The sequence below is a fragment of the Lycorma delicatula genome, chromosome 1 (genome assembly GCF_047948215.1).
Source record: "Lycorma delicatula isolate Av1 chromosome 1, ASM4794821v1, whole genome shotgun sequence".
Classification (NCBI taxonomy): Eukaryota; Metazoa; Arthropoda; class Insecta; order Hemiptera; family Fulgoridae; genus Lycorma; species Lycorma delicatula.
Genome location: NC_134455.1, coordinates 143,062,659 through 143,085,893, shown reverse-complemented (window position 1 = coordinate 143,085,893; position 23,235 = coordinate 143,062,659). Strand labels below are relative to the sequence as shown.

Sequence of the window (23,235 nt, the reverse complement as noted above, 5' to 3'; positions counted from 1 at the left end):
TACATTTCTCACGTTCTTAGTCAAATTAGTTCTATGGTCAGCTCTCTTTATCCAAGAATTGAAGTTTTATGATCTTAGTCTTCATATACTTATATGAACACCTTCATATCATTCTTAAATAAATTTACTCACAAATTATAGGGACTGCTAGTCTACACATTATGTACAGCTATGAATTAAATCAGCACTCTGCAACTTTTCAGCAATCCTTTAATTACTAGTACACAGTCCTGAAACATAATCCAATAGCCTATTGGAACAACTTCTTTTCCAACACTAGTAACTTTGGCTCAAATTCCTTCATCAGCAGCCATCAATCCGCATTATACATCAGGAAAGAGAATACCACATATCAAGAAACGGATTACCATTGAAATCTTTAAAAGTACTTTTTCTACATTCAATGTTACAATTCCTTAACATAGATTCAAGTACATACCTAATTAATTAAGATCTGTCTTAAGTATTAATAAGTTGTGTCAACAATTTGAAAAATAAATAAATAAACTAAACTAAATAGTTGAAGAAAGATAAAATGACACAAAGTAACCCTTTTATTAAAATTCATACTTTTACTAATTTCTATTGTTTTTCTTCTGAAACAGAGATCACAATTTCATCAGGTGGGAGTAAATGGAATGAAATTACTTTAAGATCAAGATTTTTTTTAAATTTTCTAATTACATTCATCTTTGTAAGAGCATTAAGCAGATAATAAATTTACCTTTATGATAATAGTTTTAACTTAAAACTCTTCTAAATAACAAAGAAAAGAATCATCATTTTCAAATTTAAAAATAAGTTTTATAATAATTTTATACTATTTACTATCACTTAATAAAGCACAGATCGATCACCAAAATAAGTTGTAATATGATAGTTATATTTAAATGCTAGGATGAAATTCCCACAAATTATTAAGAATTTTTTTAAACAGAAGAAAGATTAAAAATATATTTTAAAAAATCACAATTTAATAACACTGCAGATAAATCTAAAAAATATGGCTTCTGTTCTTGAAAATGCTAATGGTAAAATAAACCCATAAAAAGTATTTATACATTGATTTGTAAATACAATAAGAGTATTAGGTAATTGGGAACTTTCTTTATCAATAATGAAACAGAAACTTCACTGGTGAATAAAAATAGAGGACTAATATTTAGTACCTTTTAGAATACCAGATGATTTAAAAAGGACTTCACAACTTTAAAAGCATATAAAAATTTATTGGGATAAATCACAGATTCGGCTGAGGTCTCATTTGATAGAAAAACACATCAAGTTTGTCACCCAACATTCACTTTGGTTCGATATGGCTCCATTTTTAATGCGATATACATCCCACCTGTAGTTGATTTCATTCCAGACTGTAGCCAGCAAGTTAGGCATTACCTCTGCAGCTGCGGCTTAATTCAAAGTCTTAGCACAATAAGATCAGCAGGCAAAGGTGGTATATAACCTGATCTTTAACGAAACCCCACTAGAAAAAATCTAATAGTGTCAAATCTAGAAGGAAGGTGACTGTGCAACTGGATCTTTATGATCAATCCACCAACCTGGGAATCAAGTATCATGAAAATCTCAGACTTCTACATGGTGCCCATCTTGCTGATAGCAATGGCATCCATTATGTCATCATCATTTAACTGAGGAATTAGAAAATTTTGAAAAATGTCCAGGTAAATAATACCATTGTCTCCTGGAAGAATGGGCCGTACAGTCTTTACTGACCTTATGGGTATCACAAATTTGCTGCAAAGTTTTAAGAGTTTTTGCTACCCCATACTTGACAGTTATGGGTGTTCACTGTGTCACTGATGTGAAATGTTGACTCATCACTAAAAATTACATTGTCTAAAAACGTATCATCTGCAATTTTATCCATTATTTCCATACAAAACTGCAGCAGAGCAACTTTTGTCATCATCTGTAATGTGTTGAACCACGGTCAATGGTCAATTTGTAGCTTCAAGTGCAATCGTTTAAGTAATATGTGCCAAATAGTTGTTTGCAGAATGCTAGTCTCATGTGACACATGTAAAGCTGATTTCTTCAGACCACAAGCAAAACTTTCTCTGAGCTGTTCCACAGCAGCTTCAGGAATGTGTGGGCATCCTAGTGAGAATTTTTATGTTTAACTGAGCAAACTATCTCAGTGAAGGTTTGGTGCCAAGAATAAATTGTATGCCTACTACAAGGCTACCTACTGTACTATCTTGAAAATTATGTTGAACTGCAGTTGCTGACTACAAATCATGAAACCAAAACGCACAATAAGCACATTCCACACCAGTAAATGTATCCATTTTTAACAACACTAGTTGTCGAATTCGGTACTAATGAACTACCTGAATCAAAACTTGATGAATGTTGCTATGAAATGAAACCTCAACCAAATCTGTATGTTATATAATTTTTATATGCTTTTAAATTTAAGTCCTTTTTTGAATTACTCGGCATTATATTTAAACAATCTAATTCTGAACATTTTTCTTTAACAATATTAAAACATCATAACAGAGGAGTTAACCTCCCTTAAAGTTCATGGGCATATCTGTTTGATTGGTCTTAAATAAATAAAAATTTGTCTGACAAATTTTATAGACAAACTTTTATCTACCCAACCTACAAACAGATAGCATTACATCTTGATGGGCAATCTGAGTAAGAGGTTTTAGATGTTTAGGAATTTTTAATTAAATTTATATTTTTGAGGATTGGCTAAAACCAAAGCAGGCATCTGTATTTCTTTTACTTTTATCAGAAATACTTGTTAATTTTAATCAATTTAATTGTCTGTTTAATAGTGAGTAATGGCCACCCAGTTTATATTTTCAGCAAGTAAAATTTTCAGTTTTTTAGCATTTCCTTTCTTGTTTCCAATCTATTTAAAGGCAACACAACATGCCTTATGTCACATCTTACAAATAACCTATTAATCTTACTGTATATTACACCAATGTCAGTTAGCTTATTTATAAAAAAAAATAAAAATAATTTTCTCCCACTTACTGGGTATATGGTACTATTTTTATCTCCACAACCCTTAATATTTAATTGAATTACAATACATAAAATGACAAGCAATCATGGGAGTAATCCTTGTGTCCTGAAACCGTGCAACAGATATAAATATGAATTCAGCATGTATGAGAAATATCTCATTAGTTGAGACTGAGGCATTTTGCCACTCCCACATGCAAGTCCATTTATTGTAAATAATGTTTTGTAAACTGTCACTTGTTCTGGTGCTGATGATAAGCAATTAAAAATTTTGTTGAGTCTGTTTGGATGTTTAATAACGATAGCATGATTTGCAATGGTTCATGCCATTATTTAGTAAAAGAAAGTATTTCAGTAAATGATCATATTACTCTGTACAATATGATACACATTTGTAGTTCATTTTCATAACATTTTTATTCAGTTTTTTCTTTAATCTTAATTTACCCTGGCTTTTGTTTCACTTGGGTTTTAACAATGAGTAATTCTATCATGAAACATAAACCGGGAAAACCCTTAAGTAGCTCAAAAAAAAAACAGAGAATAGTGCAACAGGCATTAGCAAAAGGACAATTTTTCATACAATAATGAAACACAAAACTGATGATAAAATCTTAGCTCTAAAATGACTTGAAAGCATGTGAAAATGATTGAAAAGTTGGACGATTTTACTAAAACTTCTATAAGAAAAAAGTTCATTCATGATATTTCAATAACAAGCTTCCTGGCTTGAACAAAGTATTAAATGCCATGAATACTGATTATGAACTACCAAATATTGCTGGAAGTACATTACATTGTGTTTAAATCAATGAATTTTCATTTGAAGTCCAGAAAAAATAATTCTTTATTGATTGAACACAAATACTTTATTTCATGAGTAGAAAATATTTAAGAAAAATTAAGCGATTTCATGAACAGGGTAACACAATTTATTATATAGATGAAACTTGGGTTAATGCAGGACATGTAAAGGTATAAGGTAGGTAAAGAATGATCAGCGTGAAAGATGCTTTTATGAAAGGTTTATCAACTGGGCTGAAAGCCCCGGCTGGAAAAGGTAAACAATTAATAGTAATGCACCTAGGAAGTGAAAATAAGTTTTTGAACAGTGGTTTATGGATATTTGCATCCATATTTTCCCAAGGATATCACAATGAAATGAATGGTGACAATTGTATGCCGTGGTTTAAAAAACTTGTCAAAATTGTTGTTGTTGAAGGTAATGGATAATGCGCTGTACCATGACCTGAAAAATTCAATACTTTGATTCGAAAAATGGAAATTACTGAATGGTTATTATTGCATACACTGAAGATATGTAAAAAGTGGGATTTTAAAAATAGTAAAATCAAACAAAAACATATCTTATTCATTATGAAGTAGATGAAATCACAAAATTGTGTCGTGCTGCATCTTCCTCCATACTGCTACAATTTTAACTTGATAGAATTGATAAGAGTACAAGTCAAAGGCTACATTGCTAGTAATAACACAACATTTAATTTAACTTAAAATTTAATAGATATTGAAGTGTTAATAGAGTAGATGCAAATGCTTACAAAAATTGTATTTAACATTTAATTAAAGAAGAAAAAACGCATGGGAAGTGGACTATTTATGTAAAAAAATTATTGAAGATATTATGATATCTTTGGGAAACAATGAATAATTCAACAAACAGCAGCTTATAAAAAATATTATTGAAGAAATACATTGAGGAAACAGATATTTTTTCTGTTTTAATTTATGAAATTTTAATAAAGTGGTACTGTACTTCCTTAAATTTTTTATTTTTTAGGTAAATATATCATTTTATTACAGTTTATAATTTTTTTATTACAAGTTATTTTTACTTCATGTTTATGTTAAGAATAAAGAGAAGTGTTTTTTTCTTGGGATGAACTGTGCTACATTAAATTAGAATCATCATACTGTATGTTTTATGAAACAGTTTTGTGAAACAAAAATTTATAGGTAAATCTTTTTTTTACAATGAAAAAATTTTAATAAGTAATAAGAATCATGATACGAAAAATTATTGAATTTATATCACAGAACATCATAACTAGAATATAAAAAAAATCCTGTGAAAAATACAGAAATTGTAAAGTATATATTTTTTTTTACACAAATGAAAGAGACTAATAATGCACTAAAAAGTTTTTTTTTCAGTTCTTTAAATTTTACTTTTAAAAACCACCGACAAACTTATCAAGTATTTAAATACCTTAAATTGAAACATCTCTTTTGTAGGGTTGTTGTCCATTTCCTTATCTTTTATTTTTTTTTTGTCAATACATAAAAGAACCTTACTACAAAAATATCTGCATAGTTAAATTCTATACTCTTAAAATACAGGGTCATTCACAGGAACCGGATGTTTTTAAAATAATCATAAAAAATTTAATATTTACTTTAAAAAAGTTTTATTGGTACTGAAACACTTGTTAAATCAAAGCATTTGTTACTTACTCATGAACGAAAAATTATGTCCGGCAAGTGATGTCCATTTTGGGCAATATATTGTTGTAGCCTTTCACGGTAACTGGCCTCAATTCTTTGCAGCATGTCTACATCAATCTGGGTGACGTGAAGACGAATTGCGATCTTTAGGTCCTCCAATGTACGCGGTTTATTGCCGTACATACACGATTTCAGAAACCCCCACACAAAAAATCACAACTACTCAAGTCGGGTGACCGAGGGGCCAACAAGGAATGTCGCCGAATCTGGAAACGATCCGTCCCAGAAACAAGTTATGGAGAACAGCCATTGTTGCCCTTGCTGTGTGCGCTGTAGCTCCATCCTGCTGGAATAACACATTTTGAAAATCGATTCCCTGGTTTCGAAACTCAGGGATGAAAAACGTATTCAACATCGCAATGTAACGACCAGCTGTTACAGTTACGGCAGCGTCATTTTCTTCAAAAAAATATGGTCCAATAACACCGACCTTTCCTATTGCACACCAGACTGTCACCTTTGGGCTATGAAGTGTTCTCTCGTGAAGCTGATGTGGGTTTCTTTCTGCCCAATATTGGCAATTCTGTTTGTTGACGAAGCCATTCAGATGAAAATGGGCTTCGTCACTCATTAGCAATAACAAATTTTCATTTTCTTCAAAAATGGTAAGCATTTGTCGACAAAATTGTAATCGCTGCGTGAAATCTTGCTCGTTTAACTGCTGCACGATGGCTATCTTGTAAGGATGGAAATGCAGGTCTGTATGCAGAATTCGTCTTACCGTACTTGTGCTCATTTGAAGCGCTGCTGAATGCCTCTGAATAGAACGGCGTGGGCTTCTGACAATGGCTTCCCTTACTCGTTCGATGTTCTTCGGAGTGCTAGCAGTTCGTCGGGACCCGGTGGTTTTTTCTTCAATATTGAACCACTTGTTCGAAGGTTGTTTACCCATCGCAATATTGTGTTACAAGAAGGGACACTTGCATTACGATGGATATTAAACTGACGGCAGAAATCTCGCTGAACAGCAGTTACGGATTCGTCATTTCGCACAAAACTGTCATACGCGTACAGGCATTGGTCTAGCGTCCACGGCTCCATCTCAACGACTAAAATGTAAATGCTATGAACAAAGGAAACGCCAGACACCAGCCACGTGCCCCTCCCACCACGAACGCCAGAGTACAACCCACCTCAAAAACATCCGGTTCCTGTGAATGACCCTGTACATGTTTTCATTAAAATTAAAAAAAATCCCATTTATGCTATTTAATTTATAATTTATACATTTTTTATTACATTTTATTTTTAGATTTTATTTAATTATAAAACCTAATTATATTAATATAATATTTAATTTATATTTGCATGGAGATGATTTTATCACAACTGCTGTGATTGATTAAACACTGTAATATTTAAATATTTACCTAAGAAAATAGAATAAATAAATATATTGACGTACCTGACACAGTGTCATAGTTAGTACTACTAAAATCAGCACTAACTTTTTTTGTGATAGAAAAATGTTTTTTTGTTTCACGCAACCATTGGTATAAAAAATCCAGCAAAGAATATATGATCTTAATGCACATCATTTGTGTGGTGCCATCTTCCTTATCGCTAAATTTATCATTAGTAACACAATCTTTCCTCACTTTGTATAAAGTTGCTTTCCTTCCATCGACTTCACGCTGACTGTCCTCATCTGAGTAACAAATTACAGCTTTTATTTCTTCTTCTATCATTTTCTTATGATTTTCAGAACAACTAAGTAATGCGTACAGCAAAATATAAGGTAGAAAAAACATCATAATGCTTGTATCTTTTTTAAAACTGAACTGACATGCCCTAAAAACTTGTTGAGCAAAATCTTGCAATACAAGAGGTATTAAAAAGCACGCCCAATTATAAGCCCAACTCATCATAGTTTTTCCTCTGTATGAGCCAAATACAGGATGAGGTAACAGATCCGTAATACTTTTATCAACACTAGTATTATGCATGTACCATGAATTCAAAAATGGTAACATACGTTCCTGTACACTAACTGGAAAGCGGTTCCAAATATCCTTAGATACTGGTGAAATTTTATATATTTTCAACAACTCTTGTATAGCAAAAGCAATTTCATCCATAGATACAGTATATCTGGCTTCTTGAAAACCCTTAACTAACACCATTAATGCAGAATAGGCAAAGTCACTTGTATTTAGCTGTAAATGACCCTTATGATAAACGTTTTTCACTAATAAATTGTTAGGTAATCTACCAGGGTCTAAAGCACCTAACTCACCGAGACACTCACCACATGCAATACGAATTCTTTCTTCTTCATCACGAGTTCCAGTAATTAATGTATCAAGGAAATCAATAATAACAGGATGTAATGAATCGTTATTGATAATTAAATCTGATATTGCAGTCCAATTTGTTATTACCTGTAATCTTAACTTTTTTAAACCATGTAATCTTACTTCAACATTTTCATGTTTTGCAACATTCAGTGTAGATTGTAATTGTTCAATAAATGACATGTTGTTAATCTTCTGTTTGATTTTTGTTTGTATAATGTTGTAAATGTCATGTATTGAATCTAAATCGGGTACAAAAAATAATTCATCAAAATAATCATTTAATGTGTCTTCATTTTCAATAACAAGATAGTGCAACATTCTTTTAATTTCATCTGGAAAATTGTTCAATAATGGCAGCAATGAAACAAAAATAGTACTGAGCAATGAACCGAGTGCTGCTACCTCGACACTGTAACAGAAAAAATAAACATAGAGAGGATAAATGTAGGTGAGTAAACGTCATTATATCCTATAATGAAAGATGAAGTAGTTCATATTTTTAAAATTGTCACTAATTAACGGTATTTGTTTTTGTATTACTAACGTAATGATAATAAATAAAAGAAAGTCTTGATTGCCTAAACATGCAACAGAATGTCTTATCTAAAACATAGGAAACTACCAATATACAGAGAACTAGTTTAACCCTCTCAAACAATTTATAACAATTTATTTGTTTAAATAATTTATTTTTAACTATTTTTTCTATTTGTAACATTTTTTAAATGCAATTTTTGTCTAGTACGCTTCATAGTCTCTAAATTTATCTTTTTCTTCAAGGCTCTAAATTTCTAATATGTTTATTTTATTTAAAACTGTTTGATATGTAGGTGTCCAGGAAATGTTGGTCAAGCTTAAGGGGCTCAGATTCAGGATATCAAAATTCATGAGAATAAATGCCTTGTCTTGCTTCAATATCACTCTCTTAGAAATTGTTTTTTCAATAAAAATGTATATATTAAAAATAAATATGTATTGTATGTGTTAAATATGTATATTAAAATATGTGGTTGGAAATGGAATTAGAAATAATAATGCTTTTCTGGACAGTGATGGATATTAATTTTTAACCTTTAGCCAATTTCACATGACAAATGTAGTAAATTCCATTTCAAACCTCTGCCGCACAATATTTCTATCAAAGATTCTGTTTTATTGTTAGTTAGGGTTTCAGAAATTATATTCAGTATGAAAGGGCTTTGTACCCATAGGAATTTGGAATATTCTTCAAAAGGTTCAGTGAGCATAAGGCAATGGTGTTTTATATTACTGATGAGATTATCTATCATTTCAATTTTGTGTACTGTCAAAAAATTTTCAAAATTTGGAAAATACTGCAAGTTTTTATTCAAAATACTATAATCTATCATTTGATATTTTTTTATAAATGCCTTTATTTTATTGCCTACTGAAAATTAATTTGTTATTCACCTTGGAAACTTAAATTTAAGTCATTGAGACGTTTAAAATATCTGATAAGTAGGCAGTGTTATGATCCACAGCTCATTGATCAATTGATCACGCAGTTCAAAATTTGCATTCATAGGGACACGTGTAACTCTGAATGTAGCTCATATAACCTGATTAGCATTTTCCTTTAGAAAGCCATCTCACCTCTGTGTGTAACAATAAATAAATGTGGTGTCTGCCCATTTCAGAACACAGTTTCAAAAACAAATGAGTTTAAGGCCTGAAATTTTAATCAACATGATCACTTTGGCATCTCCTAGAAGTTTAAATTGTTCAAGCACCCATTTTACTGCTAAAGCTTCTCTGTGAATGCTACAATAAGTGAAGGTACAATTCTCTGTAACCAGTTTTACCTTGATGGCAAAACATTCACGTTTTCTTGTCATACCACAAGCACCATTAGAACAGAAGCTAATGACTCCTTCCAGTACAGAACATTTTCTGCAAATATGTCAGTCAGTGTTTCGAATGTTTCATCAGTGGTTAGTTTGTCTTGATAGCTCATCACAAAATAAATAATCCTCTTTAATTGTACTTTAAAATACAGTACATAAACCATAAAATACACATAATTTCTTACATCTATGCTCTGATTTAGTTATATAATGAAAAAACAGTACTATTTTTGACTTGAGCTATTAAGTTCTCTTTAACATTTATTGCTATGGTTTCAATTCTGTGGTGCGTGATATTATTTGACAGTGATATTGTATCTAGCTTCTAGCAGATGATTTATCCAACATAGAAATCATCATATCTTCTGCAACAGGTAATAGTTCTTCACTGATTATATGAGCTTTTTCATACTTTTTGCTATTTTTCAGCTAACTAAGAAAGGTGCCTGCTTTTTAAGTACTGGCTGTAAAAGACAACATAATTTTCTTTGTGTAATTTATCTCTAACAATTTCTGTACAAAATAATCCTGAGGTTTTTTTTTGCAACATTAAATCATTACTACCAAGATGCCGTATCAATGAAGGTTTCATACTTTGATTTGAAAGGATTTCATAGTGGATTACTCACTGAGGTTAAATCCACGACAGTAAATTAATGTAATCAGAATTATATTTTCTTACAACTTTTCTTATTTAAGCTGGAAAAAGAATTTGACTCATTGAAAATTCTGATTTTGAAGTAGAGCTCGATGGCACAGGGTTTTTAACTGAGAATATTTTGTTTGTTGTTGCTCTATGAAGCCACTTATATGAACTAATCTACACCAAATTAATTCTAGCAAAGTACGACGGTCTTTCAATAAGTCCTTAGAAAAGGATAGAAAAACAAATTATTTTATATAGATTTTTTTTATTTCAACATAATTTCCTTTTAACTCGTTACACTTTTCCAAGCGTTTCTCCAACCATTTTAAGTCAAAATAAGCATCTGTTTGGGCAATGCCTCCTTGTTTGACGTCAACCATTGCCTGCTGAGCTGTTTATTCAAGTTTTGAAATAAAAAAAAAAAATCACTGGGGGCCAAATCCGTTGAATACACTGGATTTTGTAATAATTTGAACTTTAATTCTTAATTTTGGCCATCGGAACTGCACAGGTATGCACCCATGCATTGTCTTGATGGAAGAGGATCTTTTTCTTTTTTAAATGACTTTTTTATTGATTTCTTCACTCAACCAGTGAAATAACGACGCATAATACCAGTTATTGTTTGTCCTTTTTCCAAGTAAGCAATATAGATGATACCATGTGCATCCAAAAGAACCGTGGCAATCACCTTGCCAGCTGATTTCAGCATCTTCACCTTCTTCAGAGCCCATTTTCCTTCAAAAACCCATTGTTTCTTTTTCTCTGGAGTGTATCCATGTTTTGTCCACAATTATGTATTGACGCAGAAACTCGTCAGGATTGCGACAGAAAAGTGCCAAAACAGCCTCCAAGTTGACCACACGATTATGTTTATTCTCCACTGAGAGCAAATGCATCCATCTTGCTGAAATTTTTTCACAACCAATTTTTCGTGCAAATTTGAAAACACTGTACCTTGCAATATGCCTGTGGCCTCAACTATTTTGCGTACTTTGATTCGTTGATCACCCAAAACCATATCGTGAATTTTGCCAATTATTTTGAGGGTGGTCACTTCCACTGAACATCCTGAATGATGTTCACCTTTTGTGGATGTACAGCCACATTTAAACTCATTTACCCAATTGTAAACAGTTGCAAACACAGGAGCAGATGTACCATTAACTTCATCCAACTCAGCTTTGATCTCTTTAGGTGTTAAGCCTTTAAAATATAAGTGTTTAATCACCACTCGAAACTCACTTTTTCCATTTTTCTAAATAAACAATAGCTTGTTGCTTCAATCGACTATGACAATGAAACCACGTGATGGTTACAGCTAAAACTTTAACTGCACTCTAGCGACAAATGACGCTTACTGAAAGCAAACCATTTTCAATACTACGATTGCCATCTCTTGGATTTTCTAAGGACTTATCGAATCACCCTCGTGTATAAAAAAGTATGTGTATAAGAAAAAAAAGCCCCTTTCAAAATATATATGCCAACACTAACACTTCAATTTTATTAAATAAAAAAATACAATAACAATACTTTCAAATCAGATTATTGAAAAGTATGTAAAACAATGGAAGCAATTGTATCTGTCTGTTTGTAGGATAACTACAACCAAGTAGCTTAATTGCTAGAGGAAAGTATGGAATTCCTTTTGTAGTGGCCATTAAGAAATTTGTTCATACATGTGCAATGCGGTGCATGCACATTTTAGTAAGAAAAGTCTTGACTTGCCACTAATTCTGATTCTGAAGTAGAGTTCAATAGTACAGAATATTTGCTTGATGTTGTTTTGTCTGTCATTGTTCTATTAACCCTAGAAGCGGTATGGGTCAATATCATTGTCGCATAGCTACTTGCTAAAGTGATATGTCAATCTCATTGACTCTTCTTAGCGGGTTCATTTTAAATTTTCAGGCTACCAACATACGCTATATTATATATCATTGGAAAGAAGAAATCATGAGCTACCTGATAGCATGATTTTACTTTTGATTGTTGTTGATAATATCGATACATCACGGCTTTAGTTCTGTGATTTTTGTCTTGTTTATGGCGATAGGTTAGGAGTGTTCCTTCATGTTTACTGAAATATATCGTGTTAGTTTAGTGATTTTATTCCAGTCTAATAAATAAAAATGCTGTGATTTATCAAATTTAAGTTTTTATTTTACTGTTTTGTGATTTTTTTAATATGTTTACATATACTATGGGAATGTTTTTTTTAAGAATTTGTTTATTTATTTAGTTCTTTCCATAAATAACTGAAACATAAATATTACTTTATATGGCAAACAATCATCAAATTTCAGATGAAAATATTCAAAAATTGTTAATGTTGGGCAGTGATGAATCTGACATTGAAGTTGATAATCCTGAAATTGATTCTGATTTTCTGGTAACTGAAAGTGAATCTGATAGTGATATTGAGAAAATCTCTGTGAATAATATTTCTATAAATTTATTAAATTCTTCAAATGCTGAGGTAGCAAATTCAAATAATCAGACTCCTAACTTTTCAAATTCTTGACCAGCTGAGTTAACAATTGTAAATAGTAAAAATATAATTAATCAGACTTCTAACTTCTTGTGATAAAAACAATATAATAGTGTTGTGACAATAATCAAAGCAGTAATCAATATAAGCCATCATCACATCCCTGCCAAGACAGCAAAACTAGATCATCCAAAAAGGTAATCTCCATTACAATCGTTATTTTAATATAGCTTAAAAACTACTGCATACAAATTAAAAGTTAAACCACCATTGTTTTTAGAAAATGCTGCTTTTTTATAGTGTAAGAAAGTCTTATACATTTGTTCTTAAAATGTTAAAAACCTAGTAAGGCAGCCTTACTAATAAAAAAAACATCTAAAATTTGTCAATACAGAATTAATTATTACATCCATCAAATGTACTCTTATTTTAATATATAAAAAGAGCATAATTTGTATTTTAATTGATACCTAAAACATAAGAATCCACCATGTAGAACACATATGAACGATTTAATAAAGTCTTGTTTTGACACATTTTTCCTACCATTTAAGGAAAATTCCCCTACTGCTTCTAGGGTTAAGCCACTTACCCATGTTGATTTATATTTTATATCTACTATAACTAAACCAAATTAATTCAAGCAAAGTATGAAAATAAGTATATATATCAAGAAAAAAAGCCTCTTTCGAGATAAGCCAATACTAGCACTTCAATTTTATCAAATGCAAAAACATAATATTTTTAAATTAGATTGTAAAAGAATATGTACAACAACAGAAGCAACTGTATCTACCTGTCTGAAGGATAGTCATGACTAACTCGCTTAACTACAGGAGGAAAGAACAGCAATCCTTTTAGAATGTCTATTAAGAAACTTGTTCTTACATATGCAATGCAGTGCTTGCATGGGACAGGACATGTGTGCTGTGGCATATAAGAAACTGGTGGTGTTGCACATTCATTCTTGCTGGCCAAATAACTGATATTCTTACTGTTGCTAACACAAATAATATCCTCAAATTAAGGGAAAAGGAAATAAATGATAAAATAATTTTGTATTATAATATATCAAAAGAGATTTGAGAACCACTGATCCACTGTATTAATAATCATAATAAATAAATACTAACAAATATCGTTGTATTAATAATTTTCTATTTCAGTAATTATTATAACACAAAATTTTTTAATTATAATAGGTTTCTTTTGTATTTTTGTGTCTGTTTGTGTACCACCTTGAGAAGCTTTGCTTACCAGTTTAAGAAGATTAATTTTCCAAATTTTTAAATGAAAAACCTAAGACAGGCTCATATGTTTACTTATTTCTTTTAAATTTATTTAATAATTCTTAGAAATATGCTATGTGGCACTTTCTGATGCAAAAGTAGTTACAGAAAGTCAAAATAAAATCTAATGATTATATATCTTTTTATTAATGAAGCAAGAAAAATAAATATTTTAAAAGAATAATATTGGAGCATGGCAGAATTTCATTTATTGTTAATTAAAAGAGCCAGGAAATCAAGAGGTCTAAACAACAAGGAAACACTTTTCAGGTTATACAAGATTGACACAATGTTTGATTATCTGCCCAAGTCATGAATTTGGGAGGAGGATAAAAAGTCATAGAAAAAAGTGGGTTTAATAAACAAGTAAATACGGAATACATTATTCTCACATAAGAGTATCAAGGAAGAATGAAATAAAGAGTACAGGTAGACAACATAATTCCTACAAAGCCTATGACATTTGGGATAAGTAACCTTTCAAATGGGGAAAGAATTTTTTTTAAATTACATGAGCCTATGATTTTCCTAGTCAAATACGCAAATTCAGCCTATTTTGTAATAGTATGATACTGATAAATATAAGAGGTTAATAAAAAAATTATATTAGATGTAATATGATTTAATACACTGCATTATTTTAAACTACTTTCTTAAACGATAGTAATTTTTAAAAAAATATGTAATTTTGGGTGATCCAAATACCTGCTTGGGAATTCTATTTAGAGCCCATCTATGAGTGCAAGTGCGGGATGTATCCACTAATTTTGCACATTTAAACAAATTCTGATAATTTTAATTTTGTTTTTTTTTTTAATAATAAATACCATTTGATGAATGCCATTCATCAATATGACAATGTGAGCAATATTTTTAAAATAAAGCACATAACTTGAGTTTTGAACATTAAACTGGATTTTCTAAAATCCACAGAAGTTTAAAAACAAGAGCGAATATATAACATTCTACACTTTAAAAAATACTACAATTTTATCAAATTAATATTTAAAATTTTGGAAAAAATTACTGTCCAAAATGGGATCAAACTAAAATATTTTGTTTTACTTCATAAGAAATAATTAAATGCATCAAAAAACCTTCTTCATTCAAAATCAAATGCACCTTGAATTTTTGTCTTGCCAAAACACTACAGGCAAAACACTTTGTACACTTGTCACTTACATTAAATGTATAAAAGGTGATGATATCAGAATGTCTCAGAACTGTACTTGCAGTGACTATACTGTATGAGATGCTGGAAGTCATAACTCCCAAGCTTACTCTATCAATTTGTCAAGCGTTGTACTGGGTGCATGAACTTAGTCTAGAGATACAATTATATAACATTTGTGTTATTACTCATTTGCAACGGCCAATAAATTTTAAGTAAGAGGGTAGTTTGAAAAGTTCGTGCAAAGTCTGAGAGCACCCTTGGTGCTTATCAAGACGATTTTCAGTTAGCAAACTCTTTTGGAAGAACACACAAGTCTGATCAGTTAATTTTTCATAAATTTGGCATCCAAATTTTGGATCACGATTTTTCTTGTATTTGGCATCCATTTAATCGAGAAAGTCAAGTGATTTCTAAAAAATGGATGAAAGATTCGTGTGTTGACTAAACATTGCTTTATGAAGACCAAATTGCCTCAGCAGACTAAAGAAAAACTTGATAAATATTATGATGGATCTGTACCTACAATCAGAACAGTTTAAAAGCGGTTTCAAAATTTTTGAAGTGGTCATATGAGCAAAACTGACGTCAAACATTCTGGATGCCCTGCTGAGGTCACTACTCCAGAAATGATTGATAAAATTCATATGGTGTTGGATGACAGAAGAGTGAAGGTGCGTCAAATTGTTAGTAATGTGGGCATCTTGAATGAATGGGTGCATAATATTTTGCACCAATACTTGTACATGAAAAAACTGTCTGCAAATAGGTGTTGTGATTGCTCACAATTGACCAAAAATGAAATTGCGTGAGTATTCCTTGAGCATTTAGCTACTGTTTCAGTGAAATTTACAGAATTTTAATTGTTTCATTAATGTAGACAAAACATGGAAACACCAGTACATGCCTGAGACCAAGGAACAATCTGTACAATGGGAAGTCTGCACCAAAGAAGTACCATTCCTTCAACTGTGAAGATTATAACTGTCTTTTGGGATTCACAAGGGATAATCCTCATTGACTATTTAGAATAAGGTTCAGTGATTACAGGCAAATACTATGTACCATTATTGGACCGTTTGAAAAATCGAGCAGCAAGAAAAACATCCACGATTGGTCTAAGAAAATGTCTTTTTCCATCACAATAATGCAACTACTCACTCCTCTGCAGTGACCACGAAATTGATAGAGTTAGGGTTAAACTCATTCCACATGCCCCCCATTCCCCAGATTTGGCTCTTTCAGATTAGTACTTGTTCGTTAACATGAAAAAATGGCTGGCAGGAAGATAATTTATTCATATTGGAAGGTGATTGTAGGAACAAATACCTATTTTACAGTGAGAACAATCCTATTATTTAGAAGGGATCAAAAAACTGGAGCGGCACTGGATGAAATGTATAATCTTAAAAGATTACATTGAGAAATAAAAAAAATTTATCTCAAAAAATTAAGTGGTTTTTATTTTTGCATGCACTTTTCAAACCACTCACATGTACAGACCTGCAAGTATATATATATATATATATATATATATATATATTCCCAAGGAAACTATTTTGAACGGGTGGCGGAATTTGTAAAACAGCTAAGCAAATTTATTTTTTAGGCTTAATGCAGGAACTTTCCAATACCACCTCATACAGAGGTAGCTTTTCAAATAAATGATTTTTTTCTGATGGATTGTTTAAGTAAATCTTTTTTCTAATACCGCAATAACAAACTTATAAATAATAAACAAGAAAATTATAAAAACTCTAGACATGGAAAACAAAATCTTGAAATGTTATAGGGTACCATCTGCCAAAATACACAATAAAAAAATTTAAAGATGATGAATTTAAAAAGCAACTTATGTGTAATAACATACTTGTATATAAAAGCTTCCCAAGCAGCACATGTTAAATCAGGAAAAAAACCATGACATACTGTTAGGGCAGCTCGTAACATTGCCAGAACTTTCAATCTTACTGGTGTATTGTGAGTAGGTCCCAACAAACGTATGATATCTGGCAATGTCAACAATATATTCCTTTTATCTGTATCTGATACATGTTTTGATACCAATACACCTTCCATAAAATTTAAAACTCCAAGAAAACGATTTGCCAGAAATTTCACCTGCAAACAAAACATCATACACAAGATTAAAAACAATAAATATCTTAACATATTAGTGCTGTCCACCTGTCCATCATGAGTTAGCAAGAATGATTTTTGATTATCATGTTGCTGACGTATAGGAGACAACAAGTGTAGTAATATTTTTCTAAGCATAAAGAAAACTTTCTCAGTTTCTTGGTGAAAGAGATGCACTTTGCTACTAAGTAACAGCCATAATTACATGGGTGCAAAAAATTGTACAAGTCCACAATGAACAAGTGAAGGTCTTTGTAAAAATTATAAGTTCAGAGTGATAACTTACATTATGTAATAAGATTAATAATAAAACAGAAACCTATGTAATCTGTTAAACTATCCCAACCTACTCACCAGTAGATCACCTATACAACCCATTCCTTTTTCTTATCCCTGATCCTTTTTTTCCCATTATCTAAACAGACGCCAACTAAATAGACAGCAAAAAATGTCATTCCTACAAGCCTACAAGACAAAATTATTCAAAATTCAGCAATTAACGATATTAAAAAAATGTTTAAGTGAAAAGAATTCAGATTCCCAAAATATGTATATTATAGGATTTCTTAACAGTTTAAGCATAGCATATATTTAGAAAAGTTGAAATATTCATTATTTTTAAAATGTATTTAAAACATAGACACACAAACAAAAATTAAATAAATTTGAAGACCATATTATAAATCAAAAAATAAAATATTAAAAAAATCTTTAAAGATTTTTTTAAAAAGAAAATGTTCCTAGTTAGGATTATCTAATAGTTCTATTGAAGGAGCAACAACTGAAAACTAATCAAGTAACATCAATGAATCTTCTTGCTAAAATATCTACAACACTGTCATCAAATGTTTCAACTCTGGAAATATTTTTTAGTGATAGAAGCGAAGCCAGTAGTCCAACTGGGTCAGAGATATTTATAATGAGGGAATGGAAGTTAATACAGAAAATAAGATAGGATGGCCAAAGGAAAACCTAGATCATGAAGAATATATTCAGGTAAATACAAGAAAATATAAATGCAATCATTTACTACAAATCTACTACTTAACCTTATTTTAATTAAAATATATATTAATTCCCCAGTTAAGTATTGAGTAAAGCCATACAGATTTATTAATTTTAACCCTTATACATAAAGCACATAAATTTGAACAAAGGTAACACAGATAAATAAGTATGGTATGCATTTAGGAAGTGAGCTTTACATTTTTTGACAATGTGTAATGGTCGCAACAGTAGGCATATCAGTCAAAAAAATATCAAATAGATTAATTTGTTATCAGATAAAAGATGAAATTCCTTAGCAACTTCTGGGACAACTGAAAATCACAGAGTCATGCGAGTGAGTAAGGAGCCTGGTGAATCCGAGGAATTCTGTGCTTGACCAAGAAATCCTGGGTTAGATATGAAAATGAATGGATTTGTTATCACGATCACAAATGGCAACTGCCGTTTGTGTGATTCCCACAGATCTTGTCTCTTGTACTAAATTGTATCATGACAAGGATATAGAACCTCCAGATAGTACTGTTTGTTGACAACTGGTCTTCTGATATGTATTCATGTTCCATAACTCTGCAATAGCCAAAAAAAAAAAAATAGTCAGCATCAGTTCCATTTTGCTCCTCACTTCGCTTATATTCTTTGCCCGTGGAAATGATGGTATCAGTCATCCACTACGATGACTGATCTCTAGTTTCTAAGAATTAATCATACATCCAAGATTATTCATTGCCAGTTATCACTCAGTGATAAACTACCACTGACATATTCCAGCATCACCGATACAACACCAAAACAAATTTCTTTCTGTTTCAATAAAAGCAACTCTGCGATAAATTTTGCAGTAATTTTGTGTACACACAAACTAGCCATAAAATTGCATGTATTGTTACTCATTATCCAGTACGCACTTGAAAATAGTTTGGTAAACTCTGTAATTTGTGTAACCCAATAGCTTGATTTTCAAAAGACTGTTAATTTTATGAGTTGTTTTGCTATGGTCACCAAGCTTAAGGCAGAACTTGAAATAGAAATGTTTTTCAATGAGCCCCCCTTCATTATGCACATAATAAAGAAGAAACAAACACATATTACACTAGCACAGGGTGATTGCAGCACAACTATTGTTCTCTATTTACAAAAAGAACATACATATGCATTATGTATTAGTGCTGCACTTTCTACAAAGTTTTACCACTAACATTCAAATACTTTTTAAGAAAAAGAATACTGTCAGATACTTTTTGAATAGAAGATATAAATTCCATTATTATGAATTTTATGACATCAAAATATATACTTTATTGACTGTTGACATGACAAGTATACTATGTTATTATGTAAGATACATCTAATTAAACTTAAGTGCTTTTTTTTTAGTCAGATAAAAATGTACATTACAGAATAAATCCCTCCACTATGTAACACCAACAACCATTCATGACCCTGAAAATAATGAGAGCTCAGTCTCTGAAAAGAAGGGAAGTGCCTAAACCAGATTTTACAAAAATGTATATGAATTTAGGTTAAAATTACATTCTTTTTTACATATTTTCATAAATTTATTAATTTAAAATTCATATAAAACACGTCACTTTGATAAAAACAATTTTACTTGCGTAACTATAATTTTCTGCAAGCTATTTTCCACAAAAGTGAATGAATAAGTAAATAGTACAAATTCATAAAAATAAATTATTCAGAAAAACTGGCAACAGCACAGATCTCATCTGAATGAAATAATTAAAAAAATAACATATTCAAAATTGCATTCACTCTAAAATATCTTCAAAATAGTGTTTTAGAGCACAAACTTTCTATATAAAATTTAAATATCTTCATAACATATCTCACGGCCATTATGAATAAACTGTTTCTGTATATGAAACAGTATATAAACAGTTTATGAAAAATAACAGTATGGTGTGGCCAGCAGCTAGAGCAAATCTATCTTCATTTAAATAGTCAATAATATTTTAGAGTTCCCTAGTGTATTTAATACCTAACTTTAAACAAATTTAGAACAATAACATTAAAAAAACTTACAACATCTCCATCAGAGGAAGACTGCCCTTCATCAGCCAGTTGCATTAAAAAGTTTAAACCTTGCATTACTTTATCTTTGTTAGTGTTGTAATATAACAATATTTCAATAGTTATTCTTTTAAATGACAAACAAATTAATGTTTGAATTTTGAGACCAGTAATTGACTCCATATATTTACAACAATCTTTCAGTACTGCTTCATCAGCTTCCATGTACAAATATGGGTAAATATGCTTAAAAAGAAAAGAAAATAAACAAAGAATAAAATGCAATCCTTCATAAATATAAATTATAATAAAATGAATTAGAAATATACAATTAATTAAATACAACACTGAAATTTGATTAAAATAACAAAGTTTTTATTACTGATAAAGATTTACTGACCAATACTACCATACAACAAAGATATATTGATTTACACTCTCTCAACTGCTTATAACTAATTATAACACAATTAATTATATATTTTAATAATAATAGTATTATTGATGTATTAGAATATAATACATTAAAAGTCCTGGATTAAACTTTATTTTTTTTTACTAATGTTAAACATGTTGTTAATGACAATATATTTCTGGTTAAGTAAAAGTTTCCTATTGACAGCAGAATACAAACATAAAATATTAATTATCAAGACATCTTAACATATCATATGTTACCAAACATAACATTTTCAAAATACGCACAGAACCAATCACAAGTGACACTTATTCAAATTCACCCTGTTAACCCATAGAATACAACATGCAGCTTCTTCACACAAGCTGCATCATCTACATTAGATGGCACTATAATAAAAAAACTCTACATAATTAAACATCACATGTTACTGCTACAAACACATAGTTAAGTGTTTTATTTACAACACAAACACAATGCAAAAATTCATACCAGAAACTACCAACAGACATTCTGATAAGCATAACCCATGAGTGTATAAGGGAATGCAATTTTTCCTAATATGCTACTCATACATAATTCGTAAAATATAAGCCTAATTACAATATCTCTTATTACAAAAGCAGCATAATTATAAAAATAAAATAATGTACTGTTCATCACTTAAATCGTATACAGAACAGTAAAAATCAACAAATTAAATTAATTCAAAAGAACATATACTTAACAAATATATGGATTTAACAAAATGCAATCAAAATAGATACATGATTTCATTATAATAGAAATGATTGTATTAAATTATACATATAATCATTAAGTACAAATTTATTGATGGTTTTGGTATTTTTTTTTTATATATGTAAAAAAAAAATATTATTATATAATTACAAAATTATTTTCTTATGTAAAAATGAGATTTCTTGTTCCGTGATGAAAAAGATTTTACATCTTTTATATGTAGGAACTTGGAATGTGAAAATGATGCTACAGGCAGGGAAATTGAAGAATGTTATTTCAATTTTTTTTTAAATAAGAAGACCTCTGTCTTTCATTCAGTAGGTCCTGAATTTGAATCTGTCAGACATGGCAGTTTTCATGAACACAACACTATTAGCAAAGGTAACAAGAAACAAGCAAATAACAAGTAAGTCCATTCAAAAATTTAGAATGCTAGTTAAGTATAATAGTAAAAAATATTAATGAAATATAACAGTATTATATAAACAGGAGTGTATCATGAAGTTCTCCTGGGACTTTCATAACCTATTCTACTTGTGAAAATAATGGAAAACATTCATATAAACATGTCTTAAAATGCTTCATTTGCAAGCTAGTGAAAGATTTCACATTGATTTCAGCTACCATGGTGAAATGAGGTCGTACTGAAATTTTGAGGACATTAACAATGGGGGTAAAATAATAGTCCACTGGTTTTCACCTAAGATTTCTCAAAAACTACTGCAAGTACAGTTCTGGATCAATTTTATTTGATTTTTCAGGTCAAAAACCATAAGAAATCATTAATTCTGTGTGTGTATATATTTAGTGTTTCGTATTAGTGTTTTGTATTTAGTGTTTCATTTTAATCGCCCCACGTGAATTTCTACACACAATACAAAAAAATTACATAAACAAATGTTACTCAGCTTGAAGAGGGACGCCTTGTGGTGACCTTGAACTTGACTGTAATTTCAAGGTTAATACAATTTTTTCAAATGGAATGACTTATTTTTGACCCACCAATGAAAAGAGCAGAAAATTTTACATTGGAATATCTAGTTACACATATGACCTCAGATCTTTTCTGAAGGTCATACGGCTAACCATCAGAGATAGTTATACAATAATCTAGTAAAACTAGATAAGTTATATGGAAACTATCCCCACAGGTGGAAGAACCACCTAGGTGGTCAAGGCACAGGATGGGGAAGGCAATGGGAAACCATCCTATCAAAGATCCCATTAGATATCTGTAGTATCAGTAACTCATGATGGATACTTTTTTAATTAAATTGTCTAGAGCTAAAATAGTCCCCCAATCAGATCTCCAGAGGGGGGCAACTAGGGAGGCTTCGGCTTTGATAAAGTACAAATATCAGAAGACAATAGGAATTTGGAATGTGAAAACGATGCTACAGGAAGGGAAATGGGAGAATGTTAAGTTGGAAATTGAGAGATTAAGAATGGATATCTTGGGAATTGCAGAGATGAAATGGCCTAATCATGGATACTTTTGGAGTGAAGAATAGAATAATAGACATGGTAACCGCCGAATACACACCAGGATATGGAGGAGTAGGCAAAATTCTAAACAAAAAATTAGGAAATAATCTAAAGGGGTATGT

At 30.7% G+C, this 23,235-nt stretch overlaps 1 protein-coding gene across 2 annotated transcripts in view; it reads right to left on the bottom strand.

The window, feature by feature from the left end:
• Positions 1-23,235, bottom strand: part of mei-41 (ATR serine/threonine kinase meiotic 41) — a 152,724-nt gene that overhangs the window by 23,880 nt on the left and 105,609 nt on the right. For both annotated transcript variants that reach the window (XM_075362915.1, XM_075362925.1), the window contains exons 16-18: positions 20,482-20,715; positions 17,165-17,415; positions 6,938-8,238 (exon numbers count right to left, since the gene is read on the bottom strand). In XM_075362915.1, the coding sequence (XP_075219030.1) occupies positions 6,938-8,238; positions 17,165-17,415; positions 20,482-20,715 (1,786 nt within the window). The remainder of the gene's footprint in view (positions 1-6,937; positions 8,239-17,164; positions 17,416-20,481; positions 20,716-23,235) is intronic.